Source organism: Gopherus flavomarginatus, chromosome 5 (assembly GCF_025201925.1).
Source record: "Gopherus flavomarginatus isolate rGopFla2 chromosome 5, rGopFla2.mat.asm, whole genome shotgun sequence".
Classification (NCBI taxonomy): Eukaryota; Metazoa; Chordata; order Testudines; family Testudinidae; genus Gopherus; species Gopherus flavomarginatus.
The window spans coordinates 7,192,174-7,219,548 of record NC_066621.1 but is presented as its reverse complement, the minus strand read 5'-3'; the positions used below and the strand labels follow the sequence as shown (position 1 = coordinate 7,219,548).

Sequence of the window (27,375 nt, the reverse complement as noted above, 5' to 3'; positions counted from 1 at the left end):
TCTTTGGGTATTGCTCCTTCCTGCACCGGGACACCGAGGACCCTCCCTGGGGCTGGACCCGGGCAGAGAGAGGGCAAGAGGTGGCCTGCGGGGAGAGGGGCTGGGGGTTACCCCCACCCAGGGATTGAGTCAGGAGGAGGAGTTACCACTGTACCGGGCATTAGGGATCCCACTAGTGGGAACTGCGTCCAGTTCAGGGGTACCCCCGCCCCCGGGACATTCCCAGCAAGCAAAGGGCTCAGAAACGCCCAGGCTGCAACCCTGCCATAGGCTGCGCAGTCAGGAAGTGCCAGCCATTTCATTCAGCCAAGAGAAGCTTTTGAGGGGACTTGCACCTGGTCTGTGCGTGCCGTCGCTGGGAGGAGATTTCTCACAGCAGAGGCTCTTCAGTCTGGCAGGCGCTGGGCACGGGCATGCACCAGATTCAGACCAGGAACAGGGGGCATGTTTTTAACATGGAGGGTATCTAACTCCTGTGTCCTCTTCCCCTGGGATGGTGGGTTCTCCAGTGCCTGGGGGCACCAAATTAAAACCTGACTTCTGTCTCAGACAATAAGCCATGCTGGAGCCCCTTGGGGGGCGCTGGGGGAGGTTCAGGCAGTCAGACAAGATGGGGACAAGCCAGGCAGAGCAGGCCAGGGGCCTCTGGTGACCTCTGGAGAAGGCTAAGTGCAGAGCTGGGTTAGTTCCTCGTTAGCGTTTATGTGATTTCAGGAAGGAAGGCCCCGGGGTGTCCCATTCCCTCACTTTTACAAAGAAGCACAGAAATAAAATCTCTGCAGTAAAAGAGAAGGAAATGAGGGGATTGAAATAAACCCTGCCGATAAGGGGAACTATAATACACTTCCCGCCCCCACTCCCCCTGCCGTGCACACTGGGCGCAGGGAGAGGGAAAGGCTGGATTTATACTGATCGGGCTATACAAAAACCTAGAAAATCAAGTATCTTTAAAAATAACCCAACATGACCCACCACCCTGCTGCTGGAGAGAACCGAGTGCCTGGCTGGAGCTGATGGTGACAATGCTGGGCTGGAGGGACACAGCTGGGGATTGGCTGGGGCTCAGCCTGCACTCCTAATTCTCTTTCCTCATTCCCTTTTCGGGGGAGCAGCCCCTGAAGATCCCTGCTGGGGGTGGTCAGATGGAGGACTCCACCTCAGCCTTTGTCAGGGTCAGGGAGAGTGAGTCAACATGTTGCTTTTCCTGCTCCCTCTCCCGGCGCTGGCACTCCCGCAGCACCACCAGCGGACTGACGAAGGCCAGAAGGATGACGATGATGAGGCCAATGTTCACCTGGATGGTAAAATCAGGTTCTGAACAGCACAGAAAGTGGGGGTCAACAAAGTTCCCCCAAGTCTGGTATGAGGCATCCCCTGTCTTTCACTGCAGGATGTCAATAAAGTTCCTCAAGACCCGTATGGGCACCCCAACTCTCACTGCAGGATGGCAATAAAGTTCTCTAGGCCCCAGATGGGGCACTCCTTGTCTCTCACTGTGGGGTGTCGATAAAGTTCCTCAGGCTCTGAATGGGGCACTCTCCATCTCTCACTGCTAGATGTTAATAAAGTTCCCCACCAGGCCCTGTAAGGGGCACCCCTCGTCTCTCACTACGGGGTGTCAATAAAGTTCCCCCCCGGCCCTGTAAGAAGCACCCCCCATCTCTCACTGCAGGGTGTTGATGAAGCTCCCCAGGCCCCAGATGGGACAGGACACTCACATAGAAGGGGTCGTCGCTGAGCGGTCCCTTGATGAGTGCAAAGCAGGGGTACTGGAGGAGTGACACCACGGCTGACAGGCCCATCACCAGCCCATAAAGCTTCCCGAAATGTTCCAGCGGGAACCTGTGGAGAGCCGACCCAGTGGGGGGGGGGGGGGGGACAGTGTTACAGATGAGGGGGGAGGGCACTGCTGTGAGACAGGCCAGAGGTGTACCCTACCCCACTGTCCATTGCAGGGCATCTCTGTGCCCTGCCAACCCTCCCCTCCATTTCCTCCAGCCCAGCTCTGTACCCCTGCCCCACTGGTAGCCCCCTGCCCCCTCCATGTCTAGGATCTTCCCTCCCCCCAGCCTGTGCCCCCGGGTGACTCACGCGATGGCCAGGAAGGCGGCGTTGCCCCCGTACAGGAAGGAGCGGCTCAGCACCTGCAGGATGAAGGTGGCGTACTGCACGGGTAGCACTGGCACAGAGGCGCACACCGAGAAGGCTACACACTGCAGCACTGTCACAGCCAGCGACAGGACGCAGGAGCGCAGGTCGGCCAGGGAGTCCGAGCCACCTGACAGACAGGAGAGACACTGGCAAGAGGGAAGGGAGAGGCATGGGGCACTGCTGCAGGGAAGCTCGCAGCACCAGGGTCCCAGACAGGCACTGCTGTGGGGAAGCTCGTTTGTGCCGCGGTCCCAGATGGGAAATGCTGTGGGGAAGCTTTAAGCACCGCGGTCCCGGACAGAAACAGCTGCAGGGAAGCTCACAGCACCAGGGTCCTGGATGGGCACCGGCAGGAGCAGCAGCGGGCAGAGCTGGGTCCAGCAGCTGGTGACAGATGGGGTGATTACCTTTGGCACTGCCATCCTTGCTCCTCCCACGCTTGTGTCGGTCTAAGATGAGCCCATTCCAGGGGGCGCACAGGACCCCACAGAGCTGGGTGAAGGCGAAGGCATTGGTGTAGGTGCTTACTGGGGACAGAGACAGAGAGCAAGGCATAATGCTTGAGACTTCACCCCACACCTCCTGTTCACTTCCTGATCCACTGGACGAGAGGGTGGCCTGCATTGGCCAGGCACTCCTGGGTCCCGCACCCAGCCCTGGGTGACCTTGGCCAAGCTACTGCCCCTCCCCCTGCCTCAGTTTCCCATGGGTGACAATAGTACCAACCTCGTCAGGTCATTTGAGATGCTGGGCAGGAAGGGCCAAGGGTTTGTACTTATTCCAGCCTCCCTCCCCTCCTCTGGAGCCTGCCCCATTCCCCCCTTCAGTTCTCCTCACCCCATCCACACCAATAAGTACAATCCATTCATCAGACAGCAGGGGGCAGAACAGCCCAGCTCAGAGACACCGCTGCCTACTCCAGCTCCATCCCACCCCTAACTTTACCTACAAAATCTCTCCATCCCTGCCTGCTCCATTCCCTCTGTCCTTCCCTCCATCATCTCTCTCCATCCCCACCTGCTCCATTCCCTCTGTCCTTCCCTCCATCATCTTTCTCCATCCCAGCCTGCTCCATTCCCCTGTTCTTCCCTCCATCATCTCTCTCCATCCCCGCCTGCTCCATTCCCTCTGACCTTCCTTTGATCATCTCTCTCCACTCTCGCCTGCTTCCTTCCGTCCATCCTTCCCTCAATCATCTCTCTCCATCCCCACCTGCTCCATTCCCCTGTTCTTCCCTCCATCACCTCTCTCCATCCTCACTTGCTCCATTCCCCTGTTCTTCCCTCCGTCATCTCTCTCCATTCCCACCTGCTCCATTCCCTCTGACCTTCCCTCGATCATCTCTCTCCATCCCCACCTGCTCCATTCCCCTGTTCTTCCCTCCATCACCTCTCTCCATCCTCACTTGCTCCATTCCCCTGTTCTTCCCTCCGTCATCTCTCTCCATTCCCACCTGCTCCATTCCCTCTGACCTTCCCTCGATCATCTCTCTCCATCCCCACCTGCTCCATTCCCCTGTTCTTCCCTCCATCACCTCTCTCCATCCTCACTTGCTCCATTCCCCTGTTCTTCCCTCCGTCATCTCTCTCCATTCCCACCTGCTCCATTCCCTCTGACCTTCCCTTGATCATCTCTCTCCACCCCCACCTGCTTCCTTCCTTCCATCCTTCCCTCGATCATCTCTCTCCATCCCCTCCTGCTCCATTCCCTCTGTCCTTCCCTAGACCATCTCTCTTCTCCTTTGCCTGCCCTATTGTTCCGTTCTCCTCCTTCCCCCATACCCCCAGCTGTGGCAGGCTGGGTGCCCCGTACCTAGCGCGGTGTCGTGGGCAGCCAGGTGCTCCAGCATGGGGTTGAGGGTGCCAATGAAGAGGTAGTGCCGCAGCTGCATCACCGATAGCCACATGAGGTGCCAGAAGAAGAGCTTGGAGAAGACACAGGCCCGGAAAGACATGCCAGGGGGCTCTCCATGGCCTGGCCCGGCCCCTGACTCTCCTGGGGATGGACATAGTGCACTCAGGATTAGCCCTAGGTCTGGAGGGGATGGGGTGGGAGAAGGGTGTAGTTTCAGAGTGGAGGCTTGTGCCCAGGCGATCCAGAGAGACATGGCTAAATGTGGGAGCTGGAGTCTCTCCTGGACTGGGCCAAGAGCAGGGTCGGAGGGCTGGGGCTGCTCAAGCTGGCCCCTGCGTTAACTTTCCGTTCTCTCCAGATGTCGCAGCACAGGCTAGTCCCTGCAGAGGCTGGGGAGGCTGCCCTGCTCCCCTTGGGGGCACAGGGCTCTCCTTGCATCCATCGCAGGTGGAGTCACCGAAGGGAGCTTGTGGCCTGCAGCAGGGGTGCTGGAGGCGCTGAGGTTTGCTCCCCAGAGGCAGTGGGGCTGAGTGGCTTACCCCAGTGACAGAGTGGGAGCCTAAAAGGGGGCAGGGTCCTCCAGGGACTCTCCCAGAGCACCAGACCAGTGGATCTGTGAGGGGCTCACTGGAGGCCATGGGGCACTTTGGAGGTGGAGGGGCATTGGGGGGGGGGTCACCGGAAGTCATGGGGCGATTCAAGGGTGGGGGAGAATTTGAGGGGCTCACTGGAGGTCATGAGTGCTGCAGGGATAGAGGGGGATTTGGGGGGCTTGCTCGGTGGGGCCCCAGGAGGCAGAGGACGAATTCGGTGAGGGGACTTGGCCAGCCCTACCTTTGCCCATGGGGGCTTTGCCGGCATCGGTGCCTCCCGGGCCTGGCTCCGAGCACGGGTCGCTGGGCTCGTGGGTTCCATCGCCCAGGCCTGGCCACTGCTCCTCGTGGGTACGGTAGGAGCACCCCTGCCTCCGGCACCTCAGCCTGTGGACACAGCGAGCCAATCACCGCCCACCACAGCCCGGGGCAGGGCCAAAGACAGCACCCACCCAGGCCCACTACTGGGACCAGCAACCCCCATGCAAGAGCCCAGGGCCGGTACAAGGATGTTTCGCGCCCTAGGCGAAACTTCCACCTTGCAGCCTCCCCCCGCACCGCGCCCCACCCTGAGGTGCTCCCCACCCCCTACCCTCCGCCCTGAGGCACCCTCCCACCCCAGCTCACCCCTGCTCCATGCACGAGCACAAGCACCCCGAGCACCCCGAGCACGCCATCGCTGCTTCACTTCTCCCACCTCCCAGGCTTGCGGCGCCAATCAGCTTAGGGGCAGGGGTGAGCTGGGGCACGGAGCGGTTCCCCTGCGTGCCGCGCCCCCCTTACTAGCTGCAGGCGGCCCTCCCCGTGCTTCCCTGCCCCAGCTCCCTCCGCCTAAATGCCGACGGCGACCGGAGTGACCGAAGATCCTGCCGCCGCGGTCGCTGCCAAAGAAAATGGCACCCCCCAAATCCTAGTTCCCTAGGCGACCACCTAGGTCGCCTAAATGGTTGCACCGGCCCTGCAAGAGCCGAGGCTTCCCAGCACCCACCGGTGCTCCCCTGCAGCACAGGAGCAGCCCCGAGGCAGCATGGCCTAGGGGCCAGGGGAGAATCGCTTCCAGGGGTCCGGCACCACCCACTGCTGCCATGGGGCTGAGCCCCATTTACCCAGCAGAGCCTGTTCCCTGAGAGAGGGCAGCAAGGGTGCAGTGGGGTTACGAGACAGACTGCTATGGCAGCATCCATGGGAAGCAGATGGGGGGGCAGAGAGCCCAAATGGGGGATGGAGAGATCCACAAGAGGCAGATGTGGGGTGGAGGGGCCCACGGGAGGCAGATGTGGGGACAAGGAGGCGCATGGGACACAGATGGGGGATGGACAGGGCAAAGACACCTATTGGAGGCAGATGAGGGGTGATGGGGCCCATGGGGAGCAGAGAGCCCCACAGGAGGCAGATTGGGGATGGAGGGACCCATGGGGCAGGGGGCCCATGGGAGACAGAGGGGCCCATGGGAGGCAGATGGGGGACTGGAGCGGGGGGGAGGGTGACTCACCCATATGCGTATCTTGGGGGCAGCGGGTAGGGGATGTGCCACCTAGGCATCAGGAAGAAGGTGCGGGTCAGGTGCCAGGCACTGCAGGCCGAGAGGAAGAGGAACGTGGCTCGCAGGGTCAGGCCTTGCTCGTACAGCAGCTGGGGGTGAAGGATGTTGTCAGTGGGTGCATACGGGGCCAACCTGGATTCAGTGACCTGCATTGTTCTTAGGGTGGCTCCCAGAGGCTGCAGCCAGGATCGGGGCCCCCGTTGTGCCAAGCCCTGCACAGACCCCCACCGAGACCCAGGCCCCTGTTGTGCCAGGCCCTGCACAGACCCCCACTGAGATCAGGCCCGACGCAGACACATAGCAAGGGACATCCCGTGCCTTGAAAAACTCACAGTCTAAACAGAAAAGTGGAAACTGAGGTACAGGGAGGGGAACTGACTCAACCTGCCCCTGCCCCTCGTGTGTCAGTGACAAGGCCAGGAATAGCACCCACATGGCCTGATTTCCAAACCCGTGGTTTAACCACACCCACACTTCATCCTGCCCTCATGCCAACAGCCCAGCAATGGACTGCTTCCCGAGTGGCTCAGGCTCCCTTCATACGTCTCAGCACAGGGCTGGAAGATCATCACAGGATTATTTCTCTCAGCGGGCCCTCGCTGCAGAGACACAACCTCAGGTTGGTTGTTCCCATGCAACACATAAACCCCGTGGCAGCACATGGCCTGGAGGGGAGATGTGAGAAGAGGAACAACTCACAGCCAAAGCCAAGGGAAAGAACATGGAAGCAGTGGGAATCTCCACAGCTAGGATCTATGAAGTGCCCAGCCCCACAGGGCCCTGATCTCAGCTGGAGCAGAGCCTGTCTGTCACTGTGTGTCTATGCAGCCCTCGGCACAATGGGGCCCTGATCTCAGCTGGGCCAGGCCTGTCGCTCACTGTGTGTGTGTGCAGCGCCTGGCACAACAGGGCCCTGATCTCAGCTGGGGCAGGGCCTGTCTCTCGCTCTGTGTGTGTGTGTGTGCAAAGCCTGGCACAATGGGGCCCAGATCTCAGCTGCGGCTGGGTGCTGACTGAGCTCAATCCTGTCCAAAAAAGGCCAGTCTGGGGGGGATCGGAACGCAGTGCGAATCCCAGGGGCGTGCAGGAAGGGTGAGAAGAACCTGAACATTTGCGTGTCACAAGGTTTAGGAGGTGGCTGTATCTAAGGAAATCCTTGCTTAATGGACCCTAAACCTGCACCTTTAATCCTGCCCTCGGCCACCATGGAGCAGAGCTGGGGTTTCCAGGAAGTGGTCTGCCCCACCCTTCCCACCCTCCCTATTGCTGTCTCCTCCAGCCACCTCCTCTCTTCCCGGATCCCGGAGCTAGGGCCTAGGGGCTCACCTTGACCACAAGGAAGACAGCGGAGGACGAGTCGAAGGCTCCATTGTAGAGGGTGATGATGGTTGAACGGTGCTTCCCAAACAGGTTCCCCACCTGGAGGAACAATACCCCCCCCGACACACCCAATCATCATAGAATCATGGACTATCAGGGTTGGAAGGGACCTCAGGAGGTCATCTAGTCCAACTCCTTGCTCAAAGCAGGACCAATCCCCAACTAAATCATCCCAGCCAGGGCTTTGTCAAGCCTGACCTTAAAACCTCTAAGGAAGGAGATTCCACCACCTCCCTAGGTAACCACCTCTGTCACCTGGTACCACTGAGAACAGTCTAGTTCCATCCTCTTTGGAACCCCCTTTCAGGTAGTTGAAAGCAGCTATCAAATCCCCCCTCATTCTTCTCTTCTGCAGACTAAACAATCCCAGTTTGCTCAGCCTCTCCTCATAAGTCATGTGCTCCAGCCCCCTAATCATTTTAATTGCCCTCTGCTGGACTCTTTCCAATTTTTCCACATCCTTCTTGTAGTGTGGGGCCCAAAACTGGACACAGTACTCCAGATGTGGCCTCACCAATGTCAAATAGAAGGGAATGATCACATCCCTCGATCTGCTGGCAAGGCTCCTACTTATACAGCCCAAAATGCCGTTAGCATTCTTGGCAACAAAGGCACACTGTTGACTCATATCATCAACATCGCCCAGGGCACCCCAATCCTGCCGGGCCACAGGGAGCATGGGCTGGGGGCTGATTGAGCACTAGGGGGTCTGGGACCCACAGGGAGCTGGATTGGGGAGGGTGGCACCATGTGGCCTGGGTTGCCTGGGGAGCTGAGATGCAAGCTCCTGGGGGACTCTGCGGGGTCAGGTTTGTCCCAGGAGGCTGGGATGTGGGACTGGCACTATGGGATATGGTGTCCCTGCGGAGTTGGGCTGAGGGGGGCACTGAGGGGTTGAAGATCCCCCAGGGAGCCAGGCTGGGGGTGCTATGGGGGCTAAGGTCTCTAGGGAGCCGGGCTAAAGGAGGGCCTGTTTTCTGCCTCCATTACTCAACTGGCAGCAGTTCTGGCAGGGCAGCTGGAGCTGGGGCATCTGCTCCCGTGAGGATGCCCTCACCCCCAGCTCTCTGCTTTTCTGCAGGGGGATCTGATTCTATACACTATATATAAGTGGGGTTTTTATCGGATTCGTGCTAACACAAAAAAGAACAAAACAATCATTGGTGGCCTCTGCTGACACTGATTTTGTCCCTATTTCTGAAGCTTTCACACTTCAAGTTTAATTAATTGTTTTCAGACTTTCAGTTGCTGGAGACAGGGGTGTGAATTGGTGGCACTAATCGCTGGTTTCTGGCTGCTAATGGTAGCACTGCACGGTGGAGGTCACGTCTGAGAAGGAACGCTAAGTTAGAAAGAGAGAACACTGTAAGCAAGTTACCCAAATGTACACAGCTGTTTCTTTGCTAGCACGACTTCAAAATCATCTTCCAAAGATGCTGGACCAGCTTGCTCCAAAAATGATAATCACAGTGAAGCTATGGCTATGAACTTGCTCCCTCAGGAGAGGTCAAAAGAAAAGACAAGCGTTCCTGAAATCCAGGACAAATGTCATGATGAAAGAGAAGACCCACTTTTCCTACCACCTGTCCGAACAGAAGGCGGAGAGACAAGTCGTGATAAGGCGAATAAAGTGGCCATTAAGATAAACGAAGATCTGGATAAATAGCCTTTGATAATGGAGGAGTTTTGCACGCAGCGTATGGAGGAAGGTCGGTGCTATTTTTGAACTGCATCCTGGAGGGAAGTTTTAAGGCTTGTTGTGACAATTAAGCTTCTCACTGAAAGTGGTTTAACATTTGGAGGAAGGAGGGACATTACCGGCTCTCCTGAAAATGGAAAGTATCGAGGGATTCTTGAAGCTTTTGCCCAAATACGATCTGTGTCTACATGAGTGAGTTAAACGCTATGGAAACATCCTACTTGTTGAAAACAATCTGCAATGAGTTCATTGAGCCAATGGGATGTAAGGTTTTGAAATTCATTATAAGTGAAGTCAAAGAAGCCAAATACTACTCTTTGATCACAGGTTCAAGTCCTGCTATCACTCACTTTGAACAGTTATCTGTTATTGTCCGATATAGCTTACACAGTGCCAGATATGAGCATCTTGTTGGGTTTATACTCATCAAAAGCCACATAGCAAAGTCACTCTTCCAGCCCGTGGAGTCTTTATTGGACACAAACAACACTGCTCTTGAAAACTGCAGAGGTCAAGCCAAAGATAATGCAAGTTACAGGTCTGAAAAGTATGAAGGTCTTCAAGCTCAGATCAAAAGACTAAGCCCACTAGTTGGGTAGGTGCCACACACAGCTCATTCTCTGAACATAGTTGGAACTGTAGCATTGATGCTTGCATGAGAGCCATAAACTTTCTCTGTTTTGTTCAGAAATTAAATGTTCTTTGTTTTGTTGCGGCATCGCCCAGGCGATGGCAGCATCTGTGCAAGAAGCTTACTAAGAGTGACCAAATAATTCTCCTTGTCCTCGAAACCCTGCCAAAAACGAGCTGGTCCTGTCAGGCTGAATCTTGTAAAGCAGTGTAGTGGACCCTGAGGACATTCAATGTTGTTTCAAAGAACAATGGACAACACCGAGGAAAACAGTGGAACTCAAAGGGAAATGCAACCATCTGCACCTTATGAGTACCCTGTGGAATGGGATATTAGAAAGGTTGGACAAAACTAGCCTAAGGATTCAAAAGCAAGGCCTGGGTCTTGTCATTGCTGTTCATTTGCTGCCTTCCTTGCAAGAATTTGCCACAAGCTTCCGATCTCAGTTTGACTATTTTGAGATGCAAGCGAAAAGAAATGGGAAGTGAAGGTGATGAGTCCTTCATGAAAACCACAAATGCACTGTAACACAAATACTTCCAGATGGCAAAAGTGAGGAAGGAGGAAATCGGAAGTTGAGTGCTTTCTCCTCTCCTCCACAAGCTAAGCTGGGAACTGAAAAGAAGAAGTGAATGTTATGCTGAACTGTCATGCATGCCAGCCCTGCTCGACACTTACACAAATGATCTACAGCCTCAGCTTGTCCACGAAATGGAGCATTCAGCGTTTGTAAGATACTGTGAAGTGCAGGATGAGTATGCTCCTGAAATCATCACGTTTTTGCATGAGCAAGGCCTGAGTAACATCTTCCCTACTGTTTGCATTATGTTGAGGCTGTATTGGGCTGTGCCCATTGCCAGCTGCAGAGCAGAGCGAGCGTTCTCAACGCTTGCCTTCATAGAAAATCATCTTCTGCCAACGATGGCAGAAGCAAAGCCCAGAGCTCTCGCTATGGTGGCAGCTGAAGGGAATGCATTTTGCACGCTGCCGTCTGAAGGTACAATCGCTGAATTTTGCGGCACCTAAAGCTCGCAAGATGTCAGTTGAAATGTTCAGCCTTTCATTTGACTCGCTTTGTTCTGTGTTTATCCAGGTGGCACGTACCCTGCTCAGCATCTTCGCTTTTCTTTCTGTGTCACAACTGGGTGGGCCTTTCTCTGGAGCCATCTCAGTGTCCCCTCCTTTTCCAAAGTTCTCCCTCCACTTGGGAACCATACTCCAGCTTTCCTGAATTCTCCCCTGTGGGGGTCTCCCACTTCAGGGGACGTTCAGTCTCTGAGGCTCTTTATAAAGGTCTGATTAATAGATGAGGGTCCAGCACAGCTGGACCCTGGGTGTCTTGTGGTGATGAGCTTACTCTGGATTTCCTACATCCCAGTGGGCAGCAGAAGCTTGTCAGCTGTTCCCTTTCTCCGCTCTGTAGCAAGAGAAAGCTACTTTTCCTCTTGGCTGCAGCCCCGTCTGTGCCAAGCTCCCCTTTTAACCTTGCTGCCTCGGGCTCTGCAGCTGGGCCGATCCAATAGCACGTGAGGCCAGAGGAGCTCCTGAACCTCGCCCAGATCGGGGTGGGTGCATGTCCCATCCTAGCCCTTATTCAGTCATGTGCAGGACTTGTTGATTGCCTCTAAAATCCATTAGCCCTGGGCCTCCAATCTCATCAATCCAGCCTTGCTCTCCCCAGGGGGACCAATAGGAGGCAGCAAACCCGCCCCCTCTCAGTAGGCCCCTTCCTCAGTGCCCAGCTAGAGATCACTCGGCCATTGCCTGGGGCAGTTCTCGCCCCATGGCTGGCACCCCCAGGAAAGCCCAGACGGAGGGCGTGGGAGGGTCAGACCTGCATGTTGGTGAGGATGAGGAGAATCCCGCCAATGGAGAGCAGACACATAGCTGGGAAAAGGATCAGCGCCGTGGCTGCAGGGGACACACAAGCACCGCACGTCAGGGAGCAGCACACCGTAGACGCACCATATACCATACACGCCAAGGCACTGGGCACACACACAGACAGCGAGTGCAACATGCACACACACAAGGACATACACTATCAGGCTTCTTAACAAACTCCAGTGAGTGTAACACACGTACAATCATGAGATATAACAATTCCTAGCAAGTGTAGCACACACACACACCCATCCGGCCTCATAACAAACCCCAGTGAATGTCCACACACACACACACACACACACACACACACACAGAGTCAGGTCTCATAAAAAGATGCAGGGTAACAAACACACACACACAATTAGGCCTCATAACAAACCCCAGAGAGTGTTACACACAAACATACACACACACCCTGTCGAGCCTCATAACGAGCCCCAGCAAGTGTCACACACACACAAAATTGGGCCTCATAACAAGCCCCAGTGAGTATCTCTCTCTCTGTCACACACGCACACATACCCTGTTGGGCCCTGTAACAAGCCCCAGCAAGTGTCTCACACACACATACACACACACACACCCTGTTGGGCCCTATGACAAGCCACACACACACACACACACACACACACACACACACACACACACACACACACACACACACACACTGTCGGGCCTCGTAACAAGCCCCAGCGAATGTCACACATACACACACACACACACAAGGTAGGTGCCCAGCCACACTCGCCCAGAGGGGTCTCCAAACCATGGTGGATCAGGACTGGCTCTCTCTGCCCAGCAGGAGGCAGAACTGCGCCCAGTCACAAGCAGAGGCAGAGTTCCCAGCCCAGTGGGGGTGCTTCCACACAGAAGGGCTGGGTCCCCCCAGTGCTACCATGAGGGGCAGAGCCCCACCCTGCTTGGTGCCCCAACCCCAGCCCAGGCCATCAGGAGGTGCCCTGCCCCATCGCGCCCACAGGCAGAGGCCTCACCTGCCGTGGAGAAGGCAATAAGCAGCGTGCCGCTGGTGTAGAGGGATCTGAAACACATAAACACAGGGCCATGCTGGGGGAGCAACCAAGGGGGGCAGAGAACACCTCCTCTCTACTGTGGCTTCTGTCCCACATGGGGGAGTTGCAACTCCAGGGGTGGGGGGAGCAAGGGAGGGGCTAGTGGAACGCAGCGGTGAGGTAGACAGTGGGGAGCTAGACACTTGGGGTGCAATGGGGGGCAGAGAGGGGGAGTGGAAGGAAGGAGGAGGATGGGGAGGGGGTGATGGTGGGACAGGGATGCAGGGGAAGTCAGGAAGGGAGGGGGAGGAGGAGAGTGGGCAGGGAAGGATGGGGGACAGTGGCAGGATTTAACCCCACAGTCAAGGTGGTGGAGGGCAGGAGACAGGGCTGGGAGAAGGGCCCAAGCCGAACCAGGAGCTGCAGACCGGACACCACAAACACTGGTTGCACCCCAGGGAATGCTGGGAGCAGTAAGAGTGGGTTGGGGGGAGCACGGCAAGGCACGCTGGTGCAAGGGATGGAACAGGCGACACTGCAAGGTGGTCGGGGCAGAGCTGGGTTGGGGACAGGGGGCTACTGCTGGGTGTTGGCAGCCAGGGCACAAAAGGCCACAGCATGGTCCTGAACACTGGGGCTCGGGCCAGCCAGCTTGTCTGCACTGGGAGACTGACTCCAGTACTGCATCACTCTAAAGAGTGAAGAACCAGATCCCACAGTGAGTTACCCCCGTCTAAGCACAGCACCAGGATTAGAATGATAGAGCCTGATTGGTTAATATACCTGGGCAGACCTCCCCTCATTTAGTGCCCTTCCTGGATTGGATAGATAGATGGATCCATAGATGGGGTGTATGTAGATCGATTGATCAATGGAGGCTATGTCGATGGATGGATGGATGGATGGATGGATGGATGGATGGGTGGGGTGTAGTCAATAGATGGATGTATTGGGTGTATGTAGATGCATGGATAGATGGATGGCGGGAGTGTAAGTGGGTGGATGGATGGATGGAGTGTATGGAGATCGATCGATCAATTGATGGAGGGTATGTCGATGGATGAATTGGGTGTAAGTGGATGGATGGGGTGTATGTGGAGGAAGGGAGGGAGGGAGGGATGGGGTGTATGTAGATGGATCGATGGAGGGTATGTGGATGGATTAATGGAAGGTATGTCGATGGATGGATGGATGGAGTGTATATCAATAGATGGATGTACGGATAGGGTGTATGTCAGCCCAGGCAGCAGGCCTTTGCTTTGACTGCCATGGGCTGTGGGGCTGGCCCACAGAGTCCTGGTGAGGGAGCTCAGCTGAGCGGGAGGTACTGGAGCTGCAGAGCCCCGGAAGCAGCAGTCCCAGCTCTGCAGCAAGGACGGGAGGGAACAGCTTGCGGGAAGCAAGCAGCGAGCACTTCCTTCTGGGCTCTTGTGCAAACTCAGCAGTAGCCTGCTGGCCATGCTCTGGGGTGCAGGGGAGTGAGCCCAGAGCCAGCTGCACCAGTGTCCCCTGGCCCAGCTGCATACAGGCTTAGCCCTTGGCCCATTAACAGACACTAACTCAGCCAAGGAGAAACGAATGAGCTACAGGTGCCCTGGAGCCCTAAGGACAAGGGACAGCTGGCAACCACCAGTCCCAGCTGTGGGGAGGGGCTGTGCTGGGGGGGCTGACCCTGTGAAAGTAGTGGTCGGGGGTTGTGCTGGGGGGTGTGGTCTGAGGGGCTTGCTGCTACAGGCACTGATCCGTGGGCCCAGGTAGGCCGCTGCCGGGAGAGGCGGATGAGTTCACTGGATAACCTGGGCCAGGCATGGTCCCTGCTTGGTGTCCCCCATTGTCACCGCATTGTGGGGAGAGTGAGGAAGAGAAACAACCATAGAAAGAAAGAGTGGGGAGGGATGGGGGATCCTGTCCCAGGGGACCTCTCCCCTCCCTGTGATTCCATGGGGTTTATTCCCCACACACGCATGAGCCAAACCCATGGAAATAAGGTCTGGCTCCGAGGGGAGAGCATCCCATCCCCCACCTCCAGGTCCCCAGGGATCCTAGGGGAGGGGTCCCAGAGGGGATGCAGTTCAGGGGATTCAGGGGAGGGATCCAAGAGGAGGGTCCCAGTGGAGGGGGGTAAGGGTCGCAGTGGGAGTGGGGTAGGGGGCCAGCGGGAGGGTCCCACAGGGTGGATCCCTGGGGCCCCCCGCCCCCACACTCACATGGCCAGCAAGCGGGCCGGCATGGTGCCAAAGCGGTCAAAGATGTAGCCGGTGGGGAAGGTCATTAAGTTGTTCATGAAGGAGCCGATGGTGAAGACGAGTGACAGCTGCTCATCCTGTGCCCGGCAGTCTGGGGAGAGCATGGCCTGAGACACTGAACTGACCAACCCAGCTCCACAGCTCCCACATGCCCCTCATGGATTCTGACACCCATAGACCCCCCACCTGGATCCCAACACTCATACGGGACCCTAACATGGATTCACTCCCAAACATGGACCCCCTGCCCTGACACCCCATCCCCTCCCATACACACATCCCCCAACCCCAATACCCTCTCCTCACCTCACCCATGGCCCAAGAGGGTGTCTAGGGGAAATGGGTGGCACTGAGCCGGGGGGGGAGCTCAAGGTAGGGAACCAGAAAGGGAAGAAATCTTAATTTAGGAATATGCAAATGAGACAATGCATAGTCCTGATATGCAAATAAGGGTGTTGCATTATTTGCATATTTTCATTAGCCTTCTGGCCCTGGTGCAGCACCTGAGATGAGGACATCCCCCATCCCCCCGGCCCTGCATTGCTGCTCCTCCTCCCTCCAGCATCCACCCACTCCCCTGCAGCGCTCCCCGGTGCCACTCTAGTGCTGCCCCCCGCCATACCTGGGCCCTGCGTGCCATTGCCCATGCCATTAGCTGCCGGCACACACAGCTCCTCGAAGTAGTGCATGTCCTTCAGCACGTACACCAACGAGGCCCAGCCGAAGATGACGCCAGCAAAGCACATGCATTCCAGCAGGCCCGAGAGCAGTGTGCCCAGCCGCTTGGCCAGTCTCACACCCTGCTCCTCCATGGCACCCTGCCCGCTTCCCTTCTGCTCCTGGAAGGGTCCCTTTCTGAGCCTGGAACCACAAAGAGACACTCCAGGAGGTCAACACTTTGCAGAGACAGCCCATACCCGGTGCTGAGATGCAGCTGCTTCTGGGGAAGGGGGTGGACCAGATATTAATACAGGGTTCCCCCACCCAACACTGAGATGCAGCTGCCTCAGGGGGAAACCTATATCCTAATATGGAGTCGAGGAAAGAAGTTGGTAAATTCCAGATGAGGAACAGTCAAATGTAAGCATCCCATTTAAACACAACACATGGAGGCAAGCAACTGCATATAGACAACATGCACAAGTGCTTATACACAGATGCTAGACATCTAAACACTGGGTGAACCTGAGTGCCTGGCATTAAAGGAGGCTATTGATGTAACAGGCACCACAGAAACTTGATGGAATGAGGCTAACCACTGGGACACAGAAATACCAGGGTACAAAATATACAGGAATGAGAGAGCTGGTCATGCTGGTGGGGGAGTAGCACTGTACAGGAAAGAAAGCACCAAGCCAAATAAAGTAAAAATCTTAAACAAATCAAACAGTTCTGCAGAATCTCTATGGCTAGACACTCCGTGCTTAAACAATTGGAGTACGGCAGTAGGGATATACTACCCACCATATGGCTGTGAAATGTTCAGGGACATCAGGGAGGCTAAAATACCAGAAAACCCAATAGTAATGGGGGATTTCAACTTTCCCCGTATTGACTGGGTACATGTCACCCAGGACAGGATGCAGAGATCAGGGGCAGCTCCAGGCCCCAGCACGCCAAGCGCGTGCTTGGGGCGGCATGCCGCGGGGGGCACTCTGCCAGTCACCGGGAGGGCGGCAGGCAGGCTGCCTTCAGCGGCATGCCTGCGGAGGGTCCGCTGGTCCCGCAGCTCCACTAAAGCCGCAGGACCAGCGGACCCTTCGCAGGCACGCCTGCGGGAGGTCCACTGGAGCCGCGGGACCAGCGAGCTGCAGAGAGCCCCCTGCAGCATGACGCCATGCTTGGGGTGGCAAAATGTCTAGAGCCGCCCCTGGCAGAGATAAAGTTTATAGATACTATAAATGACAGCTTCTTGGAGCAGCTAGTCCTGGGATCCACAAGGGGAAAGAGGATTCTTGATTTAGTCCTCAGTGGCACACAAAATCTGACCCCAGGGGTGAATACAGCTGAACCACTTGGTAATAGTGACCATAACATGGTTAAATGTAGTAGCCTTGTAGGGGAGAAAATACAAAAAAACCCACCATACTCATACGTAACTTTACAAAGGGGAACAACGTAACTTTACAAAGGATGGTAGTTAGATGGAAATTGAAAAGAGCAGTGCCAAGGGTAAAACGCCTGCAAGCTGCATGGAGATACTTACAAACACCATCCTTGAGGCTCAGACAAAATGCCCCTCCAGATCCAAACAGATGGTAGGAGGGCTAAACAGCAGAGTAATGGAGACTTCTAGCGGCAAAAGTAAGGAGCATAAACTTTGGCAAAGAAAATGTGAAAGTCTAACAGGACAGGCCAAAAAAGGATTTAAGAAGCAGCTTGCTAAAGATGCAACAACTAACAGTAAAAAGTTTTAAGTACGCCAGAAGCAGGAAGCCTGCCAAACAGTCAATGGGGCCACTGGACAACAGAGGGGTTCAAGGAGCACTCAACGAAGACGAGGTCATTGCAGAGAAGCTAAATGAATTCTCTGCATCAGTCTTCACTACAGGGGATGTGGGGGAGAATCCCACACCTGGGCCATGCTTCTTAGCTGACAAATCTGAGAAACTGCCCCAAATTGAGATGTCAATAGAGAAGGTTTGGGAACAAATTGATAAATTAAAAAGTAATGGCCCCGGGGCCAGATAGGATTCACCCAAGAGTTCTGGAGGAGTTTAAATATGAAACTGCAGAACTCCTAACTACGGTATGTAACCTACTGCTTAAATCGTCCTCTATCCCAGATCACTGGAGGATAGCTAATGTAACACTGATTTTTAAAAAGGGCTCCAGAGCACTCCTGGCAATTACAGGCCACTAAACCTAACTTCAGTACCAGGGTAAAATAGTTGAAACTTTAGTAAAGAACAGAATTACCAGACACACAGATGAACACAATTTGTTGGGGAGGAGTCAACACAGCTTTTGTAAAGGAAAATCATGCCTCACCAATCTACTACAATTATTTGAGGGGAGCAGCAAACACGTGGGGAAGGGTGACCCAGACAATATAGTGTACGTGGATTTTCAGTTTACCTTTGATAAGGTAACCAAGGACTAAGAGGGAAGGTCCCCTCATGGATCAATAACTGGGGTGAACAGAGAGGTGGCAACGTTTGCAGATGTTACGAAAATAGTCAAGATAGTTCCATCCAACACTGACTGTGAAGAATTACAAAGGGGTCTCCCAAAACTGGGTGACTGGACCACAAAATAGCAGATGAAATTCAACACTGATAAGTGCAAAATAATACACACTGGAAAATGTAATCCCACCTATACCTACAACAAGAGGGGGTCTAAATTAGCTGTTACCACCTAAGAAAGAGATCCTGGAGTCATCATGGATAGTTCTCTGAAAATGTCCACTCAGTGCACCGCAGGGATCAAAACGGTTAACAGAATGTTAGGAACTATGAGGAAAGGGATAGATAATAAGACATAAAATATCATAACGCCACTGTATAACCCAGGGTGTGCTCACAGCTTGAATACTGTGTCCAGGTCTTGTGGCCTCATCTCAAAAGGAATGCATGGAACTGGTAAAGGTTCAAGGAAGGGCAACAAAGATGATCATGGGTATAGAACAGCTTCCATACAAAGACTGGGGCTGTTCAGCTTAGAAGAAACAACTCAGAGGGGATATGAGAGAGGTCTATAAAATCATGAATGGTGCACTGTTAATTAACCCTTTACATATACAGAAACTGGGGTCACCCAGTGAAATTAGCAGGCAATAGTGTGACTCTGTACCTTAGGGGAACACCCTGCACCCCCATGTTCACCTTTATAAAATGATTGTGTGGTATCCAATGCAAAGTTTGTCATGTTGGGTGTCTTAGAAAAGGCTCATGATGCACTGAGCATGGTCATTATAATGATGTTATAGTAATTGTTATAGTAATGTTATAGCAATGTTATAGGTTATAATTTCATGTATATAGTTATGAGGCTGAAAATGTGTCCTCATGGCTTAAAGCAGGCCCAGGCAAAAACTCTCCAAGAACAGAGGGGCAGGTCACACTTCATCAGGGCAGGTATGGGACAAACCTACGCAGACTCACAGGAACATAGGACGCTGGCCTAGGCAGCAACAAAAGAATTTGTTGGACTCTCAAGTGAGAAGCCCCTCTTCCTTTGGCCAGGTTGGGACTGCGATGAGGAAATGCTTACCTGACTCTGAAGGGAGCGGGGGGAAAGCCAAGGAGGAAGAAAGGACAGGATAAAAGGAAGAGACATTTGCCATGCACTCTCTCTCTTCCACCTACCTCTACAGACACCACACAAAGCAACTGAAGCACTGATCAAAGGAGATAGCCTGGCTGAAGAGAAACCAGCCAGCCTGTGGTGAGAAGCATCTAAGTTTGTAAGGGCCCTGAGAGTGTTAAGATCAGCTTAGAATGCGTTTTGCTTTTATTTCATTTGACCAAATCTGACTTGTTATGTTTTGACTTATAATCACGTAAAATCTATCTTTATAGTTAATAAATTTGTTTTGTCTATTCTACCTGAAGCAGCATGTTTGGTTTGAAGCGTGTCAGTGACTCTCCTTGGGATAACAAGCCTGGTACATATCAATTTCTTTGTTAAATTGATGAACTCATATAAGCTCACAGCGTCCAATGGGCAGAACTGGACACTGCAGGTTCCTAGGGTTGAGTCTGGGACCAGAGATATTGGCTCGTGTCATTCGGTTGCACAATCCAAGGAGCAGCTTACTTGCCAGAGGTTATGCGTGAACAGCCCAGGAGCGGGGGTTCTCACAGCAGAGCAGGATGAGGCTGGCTCCCAGAGTCCAGGATTGGAGTGACCTAGCAGATCACCGGTCCAGATAACACCTGAAGGGAACATCACAAACAGGTTTAATAAAAACAAGAGGCAGGACCTTTTCACGCAGTGCACAACTAACCTGTGGGATGCAGTGAAGGCCAAAAGTACACTTGCCTTCAGAAAAGAAAAGCTAAGTTCACAGAGGATAGATCCATCAATGGCTATTAGCCAAGATGGTCAAGAACGCCAGCCCATGCTCTCAGTGTCCCTAAACTTCTGACTGCCAGAAGCTAGGTGTGGAAGACAGGGGTGGATCACTCAGTCTTTGCTGCTTTCTGTACAATCCCCCTGCAGCTCTAGCATGGGCCACTGTCAGAGACAGGACACTGGCAATATGGACTATGGTCTGACCCAGTGTGTCAGCTCTTATGTTCTCTTATATTCTTATGGAGCATAACAGCTGTTTACAGACAGAGCCACCACCCAACATTGAGATGTTGCTACCACTGGGGTGGAGTGTAGCAGCTATTTGTAGATGACTCTCTTGACCAGTGCTGAGATATGGCTGCCTATGGGGTGAGCAGTGGCAGCTGTTTACCAGCCACAGCACATCACCACGCAGGGATCACTCACCGAGCACTGCAAAGCAGCCACTTCTGGGGTGGGGAGTAGCAGATGCTTATACAGAGATCCCTTACCCATCACTGCAGGGATACCACATCTGGGGTAGGGTACATCAGCTCTTTATGCAGGGGTTCCTTGCCCAATGCAGCGGTGCAGCTGCCTCTGGGGTGGGATGCAGAAGTGGCACTGAAACAGCGCACAAGAGCTGAAGGCTGGATGCGTCCAGCTGGAACCACAGGGAAATTGAATATGGCAAATTAGAATTAACCCTGTGGGAAACAGGCCAGTGCATGGGGGGAGGTCTTGTGAAAAATGCCACTGGATCCTCCATGCCCTTGGAAAGTTCAAGAGACCTTGGTAGCATTGGGATTAACACTGTGTGAGGACAGCACCCGCTACTGATCCTCTGCCCTGCTCCCTTCAGTACAGCACCCCCTAGTGCCACACTAGGGCATTGGGGTCAGCACAGACTGTGTGAGGACAGCACACCCCACTGAGCCCTTGACACGCTCACTGCAGCACAGCGCCCCCTAGCACCGCACTGGGGCACTGGAGTCAGCACTGACTGTGCATTGACAGCTCCCCCTAGTGAGACCCTGCCCTGCTCCCTCAAGCCCAGCGCCCCCTAGCTCTCAGGTCTGCACTGACTCTGAGGGGAGTGTGCCCCCTACTGAACCATTTGGGTTTCTCCCAGTCCCCCATCCCAGAGCTCCCCCCACTTAGTGGGAGGCCTGGGGGGGTCAGAGCAAATATCACTTCCCCGGCAGGGACGGCTGCATTAGCTGCCACCTGCACAGAGCCAGGGGCTCAGTAGGGGACACGTGCTGAGCTCAGCACAGATGATTGGGGAGGTGGGGAAAATGTGGGATATGGATCAGGGAACCTATAAAAGCCTCCCTCTCTATCTCCCACGCTCCTCCCCCCTCCTTCTCGCTGTGCTTCTTTGCCCATCCTGGGCTGTGTTGGGGGCTCTGGCACTGTGCCCAGGCTGAGGGGTAGCCAGTCGGGTTACTCCCTGCCCCTCAGTGCCAAGAATCGGAGCCTCGCCCTGAGCAGGCTGTGCTCTGGAGGCAATAAGGGACTGGCCGGTGCTGGCCGGGCGCAGGAGCCAGCACCTTGAGTACTGGCAAGAACAATCCTGTCAGCAGAATTTTAATGCTGAGCTAGGAAGGACGCAGGGGTAACTCTGGGACAGGGCCACGGGCAGTGATTTATGGCATCCCCAAGGGACCAGTTCCCACAGGGCGCTGCAGGCCTGGAGCCCCTTGGCAGGGTGACTCGGACTCAACATTCCAGGACTCCGGTGGGATCGTAGAGACAGAGCTGGGGGTTAGGGGCAGAACAGCCCAGGGACTAAATCACTAGCCTGCTGCTCAGGAGATTGGGTTCTAGTCCTGCCTCTGCTGGGTGACTGTGAGCAAGTCACTGCCCTGCTCTGTACCTTGGTTTCCCCATCTGCCTTGGCTATTTGGAGTGTGAGCTCTTTAGGGCAGAGCCTGACTCTCACTGTGTCTGGGCAGCTCCTGGTTCAAAGGGGCCCTGATCTCAGCTGGGGCAAAGCCTGTCTCTCACTGTGTGTTGGTGCAGCACCTGGCACAACAGGGCCCTGATCTCACCTGGGGCAGCACCTGTCTCTCGCTGTGTGTCTGGGCAGCGCCTGGCATAACAGGGCTGTGATCTCACCTGGGGCAGGGTCTGACTCTCATTGTGTTTGTGCAGTGCAGTGCCTAGTACGACGGGGCGATCTCAGCTGGAGCAGGGCTTGACTCTCACTGTGTGTTGGTGCAGCACCTGGCACAACGGGGCTGTGATCTCACCTGGGGCAGGGCATGACTCTCACTGTGTCTGTGCAGTGCCTGGCACAATGGGGCTGTGATCTCAGCTGGAGCAGGGCCTGTCTCTCGCTGTGTGTCGGTGTAGCATCTGGCACAATGGGACTCTGATATCTGGGTGCTACTGATATAGAAACAGCAGCCAAGTGGCGGATGCCCTCAGGTCCCAACAATTTGTTCCCACTGAATTGTTTACCCTGAGCATTTCCATGAGCCCCAATCACGGGGAATCCGTGTGCAGGGGTGTGACCAGGAGGCTGGTGGGAATCCAGGCAGGGGCACCCACACAGTGCGGTTTGTGATCTCTGCTTGAGGGCTCATGTGATGTAGCAACGCAGCACGAACACAGAGATCATCAATGCCAGGAGGACGGGGCCCGGCGGAAAACCAGCTATTTGTGCCTGCAGAGCTCCTGGCGACTCAAAGGGACCGGAGCAGGGCAGGGCTGGAATGTGCTTCCATAGTGCCAGGGAGAGGGGTCACAGGATGCCCTGCTACCCACCCACCCATCACCTCACCCTCTATCCCATATGCACCCGCTAGCCTTCCACCTTTCTGTTCGTCTATTGCATCCATAGCTTCCAACCCCACACTCTGCACCGGTCCCGTACTCACTCTCTGTCTATCCATCCAGCCCCACACACACCCTCTTTCTTCCCATCTGTCTCCCTCCCTTCATATGAGGCTCATCACCACAGTGTCTGACCACAGTATATACACTAGGGGGTAGGAAGAGGTTGGTGGATAGATAGATAGATAGATAGATAGATAGATAGATAGATAGATAGATGGGGCGGCTGGAGATAGATAGATAGATAGATAGATAGATAGATAGATAGATAGATAGATAGATGTCCCAGCCCCTAGGTGACAGTCTTCCCCAGCTCTGGCCTCTAGACTGGGGGTGCACGGGTGACTCACTAATGGCACGTTGTTGTACTGAAGCCTGTTCCTCTCAGCTGTGGGTGGTGGGAAATGTTATAAATAATCATCTGCATTTCTATGGCAGCGCCACATGCCACTCGCCAGGCGTTCTCCCTTCCCCCATGCATGAAGCCACATCCCCTGGGAATGTGCCTGCTCCTCAACTTCCCGAAGGGGAAACTGAGGCACAATCAAGGGCTGTCTCACTCCAGGCTACACACCCTGGAGTGAAGACCAGATCCCTCTCAGACTTGACCCCCCTATGCACCCTGTGTGAGTTGTCATGCACATGTGACACAACTGCCATGCAGCCTGTGTGAGATGTCACATATGTGTGTGATACAATTGCCATGCAGTGGGTGTGCGGTGTCATGCATGTGTCAGACACGTATGCCATGCAGCACCTGTCAGGTGTTACACATGACTCCCGTGCAGCATGTGAGATGTCACATGTGTGTGATATGACTGACATGCAGTATGTGTGTGAGGTGTCACACGTGCAATGAGACCCTATGCAGCATGTGTGCGACACAACAGCCGTGCAATGTGTGTGTGACATGTCACATGGATGTGTGTGACATGACAACCAGGCAGTGTGTGTGACATTCCCCCTTGCAGTATGTGCAATACAACCCTATGAAATGTGTATGTGCAATGTCACATGAATGTGTAACATGACAAGTGTGCAGCCTGTGTGCGACACAACAGCTGTGCAAAGTGTGTAGAGATTAGATAGATAGATAGATAGAGCCTGTCAAGGGTCAGGGTGGATTCTCCATCACTGACGATTTTTCAGCCAAGAGGAGCTGGTTTCTAATGATTTGGGTGCAGGTCTCTGGCCTGTGTTATCCAGGTCAGACTAGATGATCACAACGGTCCTGTCTCGCTTTGGAATCTCTCTATGTGTAACACAGCAGCCACATACAGTGCCTAATACCAACCCATGCAGCATACATGTGACATGTCGCTTGTGTAACCCGACCTCTCTGCAGTATGTGCTCCCAGGATTCTGCCTTGCTGTCACTACCAGGGGCCCTGCTTTGCCCCAGGGCGAATGCCCACCCAACTCGCAACCCCCAGCTTTCCCTGAAAGGAGCAGCCTTCCGCCCTGGCACAGCCCAAGAGACACAGCATGCATTGCCCTGGGGGAGGAATGGCAGTGTCGGGACCAGCTGGCTGCCAGCCCCCCACTCCCTAGGTGGGTCACTAGGCATCACTGCTCTCTGCCCTTACACGTGCTCCACGCTAGACAGACACAAACCCCGGGGTGTCCTCTCCACTTCCCAGGGAGTCTGAGTTCCCACACATGGGGCAGGGACACAAGGGCCAACTGCCCCTCCCCATCTGCCCTGGCTGGGGCACAGGGTCAGCAAGCGTCCCAGTGGTGGGGGCTGGGAGGATGATGGCACCAAGGCACTGACCAAGGCGTGGCCTGGCTGCCCTGCTCCACCTGCAACCCAGCCCTCCCTTGGTGTCTCTCCCACTTACCTGCTCATCTACCAACTCCATACATTCCCCTCCATCTAGCCATGCATCTGCAATACCCCAGCTATCCATTCGCAACACCCCATCTATCCATTCATCCATCTGCAACACCCCATCTACCCATCCGCAACACCCCATCTATCTATCCAGAACACTCCATCAATCCATTCGTTCATCTGCAACACCCTGTCTACCCATTCGCAACACCCCATCTATCCATTCATCCATCTGCAACACCCTATCTACCCATCCGCAACACCCCATCTATCTATCCAGAACACCCCATCTATCCATTCATCCATCTGCAACACCCCATCTATCTATCCAGAACACCCCATCTATCCATTCATCCATCTGCAACACCCCATCTATCCATTCGCAACACCCCATCTATCCATCTGCAATACTCCATCTATCCATTCATCCATCTGCAACACCTCAGCTATCTATCCTCAACACCCCATCTATCCATTCATCCATCTGCAACACTCCATCTACCCATCCGCAACACCCCATCTATCTATCCAGAACACCCCATCAATCCATTCATTCATCTGCAACACCCCATCTACCCATCCGCAACATCCCATCTATCCATTCATCCATCTGCAACACCCCATCTATCCATTCGCAACACTCCATCTATCCATTCATCCATCTGCAACACCCCATCTACCCATCCCCAACACCCCATCTATCTATGCAGACACCCCATCAATCCATTCATTCATCTGCAACACCCCATCTACCCATCCGCAACACCCCATCTATCCATTCATCCATCTGCAACACCCCATCTATCCATCCGCAACACCCCATCTACCCATCCGCAACATCCCATCTATCCATTCATCCATCTGTAACACCCCATCTATCCATTCGCAACACTCCATCTATCCATTCATCCATCTGCAACACCCCATCTACCCATCCCCAACACCCCATCTATCTATGCAGACACCCCATCAATCCATTCATTCATCTGCAACACCCCATCTATCCATCCGCAACACCCCATCTATCCATCTGCAATACTCCATCTATCCATTCATCCATCTGCAACACTTCTGCTATCTATCCTCAACACCCCAGCTATCCATCTGCAACACCCCATCTATCCATTCATCCATCTGCAACACCCCATCTACCCATCCATCCATCCATCCATCCATCCACAACACCCCGTCTATCCACCCTTCTGCAGCACCCCATCTATCCATCCATCCATCTGCAACAACCTATCTATCCATTCATCCATCCGCAACACCCCATCTATCCATCCACAACACCCCATCTATCCATCCTTCCATCTTCAACACCCCATCTATCCACCCTTCTGCAACATCCCATCTACCTATCCTTCTGCAACACCCTATCTACCCATCCACCTGCAACACTCCATCATCCATCCATCCATCCATCTGCATACACACATATCTATCTGCATATACTCCTCTATCGAACAATCTGCATGCACCCATCTATCTATGTGCAGATATCTCTATCAATCTATCTGCATACACCTTATCTATCTCATGCACACTCTTTTCTTTCTTTCTTTCTTTCTTTCTTTCTTTCTTTCTTTCTTATCTGGGAACCTCCTGAGCAGTAATGCCTCCCCCCTCTCCCCCCTTGACTCTCCATGCCCTTCCCCCACTGTCTGAGTCACTCATCCTTAGCAGCAGCCAGAGCCACCCACCCCTCCCCCCACATCGCTCACAATGCATCTGTTTTCTCTTAGGCTATGTCCACAGTAGCATTTTTGTCCGTAAAACTTTGTTACTCAGGTGTGTGAAAAATCACACCCTTGATCGACATATGTTTCACCGGTGCCGCGGGAAGGTCCATAGTGTAGACATGGAGACATAGCCTAAGCCACGTCATCAGCTAAGTATTTCCAAAGCCCCCCACTCCCCTGCCCCTCCCCGCATCCACCCAGTCCTGTGTTGTGCCCCAGGTGCCTGGCTGGGCACTTGTGAGATCTGGGGTGGAGAGTGTCAGGCGAAAGGGCAGCAGTGCCAGAGGGACACAGCCTACCTGACCCCTGCACAACCAGCAGCCCCCTCCTCTACTCTTGCCCCTCCTTCTGCAAACCTCTGGCAGGCTCAGTGTGGGGATGGGCCCCTCACAGAGCAGGTGCATGGGGAGACTCACCGTGGGTCACCAGCTCAGGAGTGGGGGTGTTGGCACTGGACTACCAACAGCACGAGAGCACAGCCAAGAAACTCCAGGGCACACCCTCTCCTTCCTCCCTCCTCTGTCCCTCTCCCCAGCTCCACCCCTGCCTCTGCCCCCTCCCAGGAAACAGATGTTGGAATGAGCACTCACTGCTCCCACGCACACATGCTCATGCATGTACACAACATGCACACACTGCACACACGCAATTTGTATGTGCACACACAGCACACATGCGCACACACATACATACACCCAGCATGTACACACATACACGTCACTCATACATGCACACACATACATACACCCAGCATGTACACACATACACTTCACTCATACATGCACACACACACACACATACATGCTGCATTCACACACAACACATGCACTCACACACAAACACACACACTGTTGCAGATCCCTGCAACCCCACCCCCAATGCACAGTTGCTCTCAGGGGCTGTCACAGGGCGCAGTATGAAAAAGGAGTTGTCCCTTTTGCATGTCATGATATTGTATCAGACACT

At 54.2% G+C, this 27,375-nt stretch overlaps 1 protein-coding gene and 1 long non-coding RNA gene across 12 annotated transcripts; both read right to left on the bottom strand.

Moving 5' to 3' along the window:
* Positions 1 to 682: 682 nt before the first annotated feature.
* Positions 683 to 26,923, bottom strand: SLC43A3 (solute carrier family 43 member 3). Of its 9 annotated transcripts, none has more exons than XM_050954321.1 (15): positions 26,826 to 26,919; positions 20,505 to 20,656; positions 19,760 to 19,874; positions 15,617 to 15,855; positions 14,956 to 15,085; positions 12,731 to 12,777; positions 11,686 to 11,762; positions 7,468 to 7,560; positions 6,091 to 6,230; positions 4,840 to 4,985; positions 3,964 to 4,146; positions 2,559 to 2,678; positions 2,092 to 2,297; positions 1,719 to 1,842; positions 683 to 1,294 (listed from the first exon to the last, which is right to left on the bottom strand). In XM_050954321.1, exons 2-15 carry the CDS (start codon positions 20,506 to 20,508, stop codon positions 1,188 to 1,190), a joined length of 1,731 nt encoding a protein of 576 aa, XP_050810278.1. In that variant the 5' UTR covers positions 20,509 to 20,656; positions 26,826 to 26,919; the 3' UTR covers positions 683 to 1,187. The 9 variants fall into 9 exon arrangements, with proteins under 9 accessions (XP_050810278.1, XP_050810279.1, XP_050810277.1 ...); XM_050954322.1 differs by having other exon boundaries at positions 2,092 to 2,278; positions 2,559 to 2,643; XM_050954320.1 differs by having other exon boundaries at positions 2,092 to 2,278; positions 26,826 to 26,918.
* LOC127051737 (uncharacterized) lies at positions 3,197 to 3,950 on the bottom strand. 3 transcript variants are annotated; one of them, XR_007774581.1, is made up of 4 exons: positions 3,750 to 3,950; positions 3,624 to 3,653; positions 3,479 to 3,526; positions 3,197 to 3,381 (listed from the first exon to the last, which is right to left on the bottom strand). It is a non-coding gene; the product is annotated as an uncharacterized LOC127051737 (long non-coding RNA). The 3 variants fall into 3 exon arrangements; XR_007774579.1 differs by having other exon boundaries at positions 3,624 to 3,950; XR_007774580.1 differs by having other exon boundaries at positions 3,197 to 3,333; positions 3,624 to 3,950.
* Positions 26,924 to 27,375: the final 452 nt, after the last annotated feature.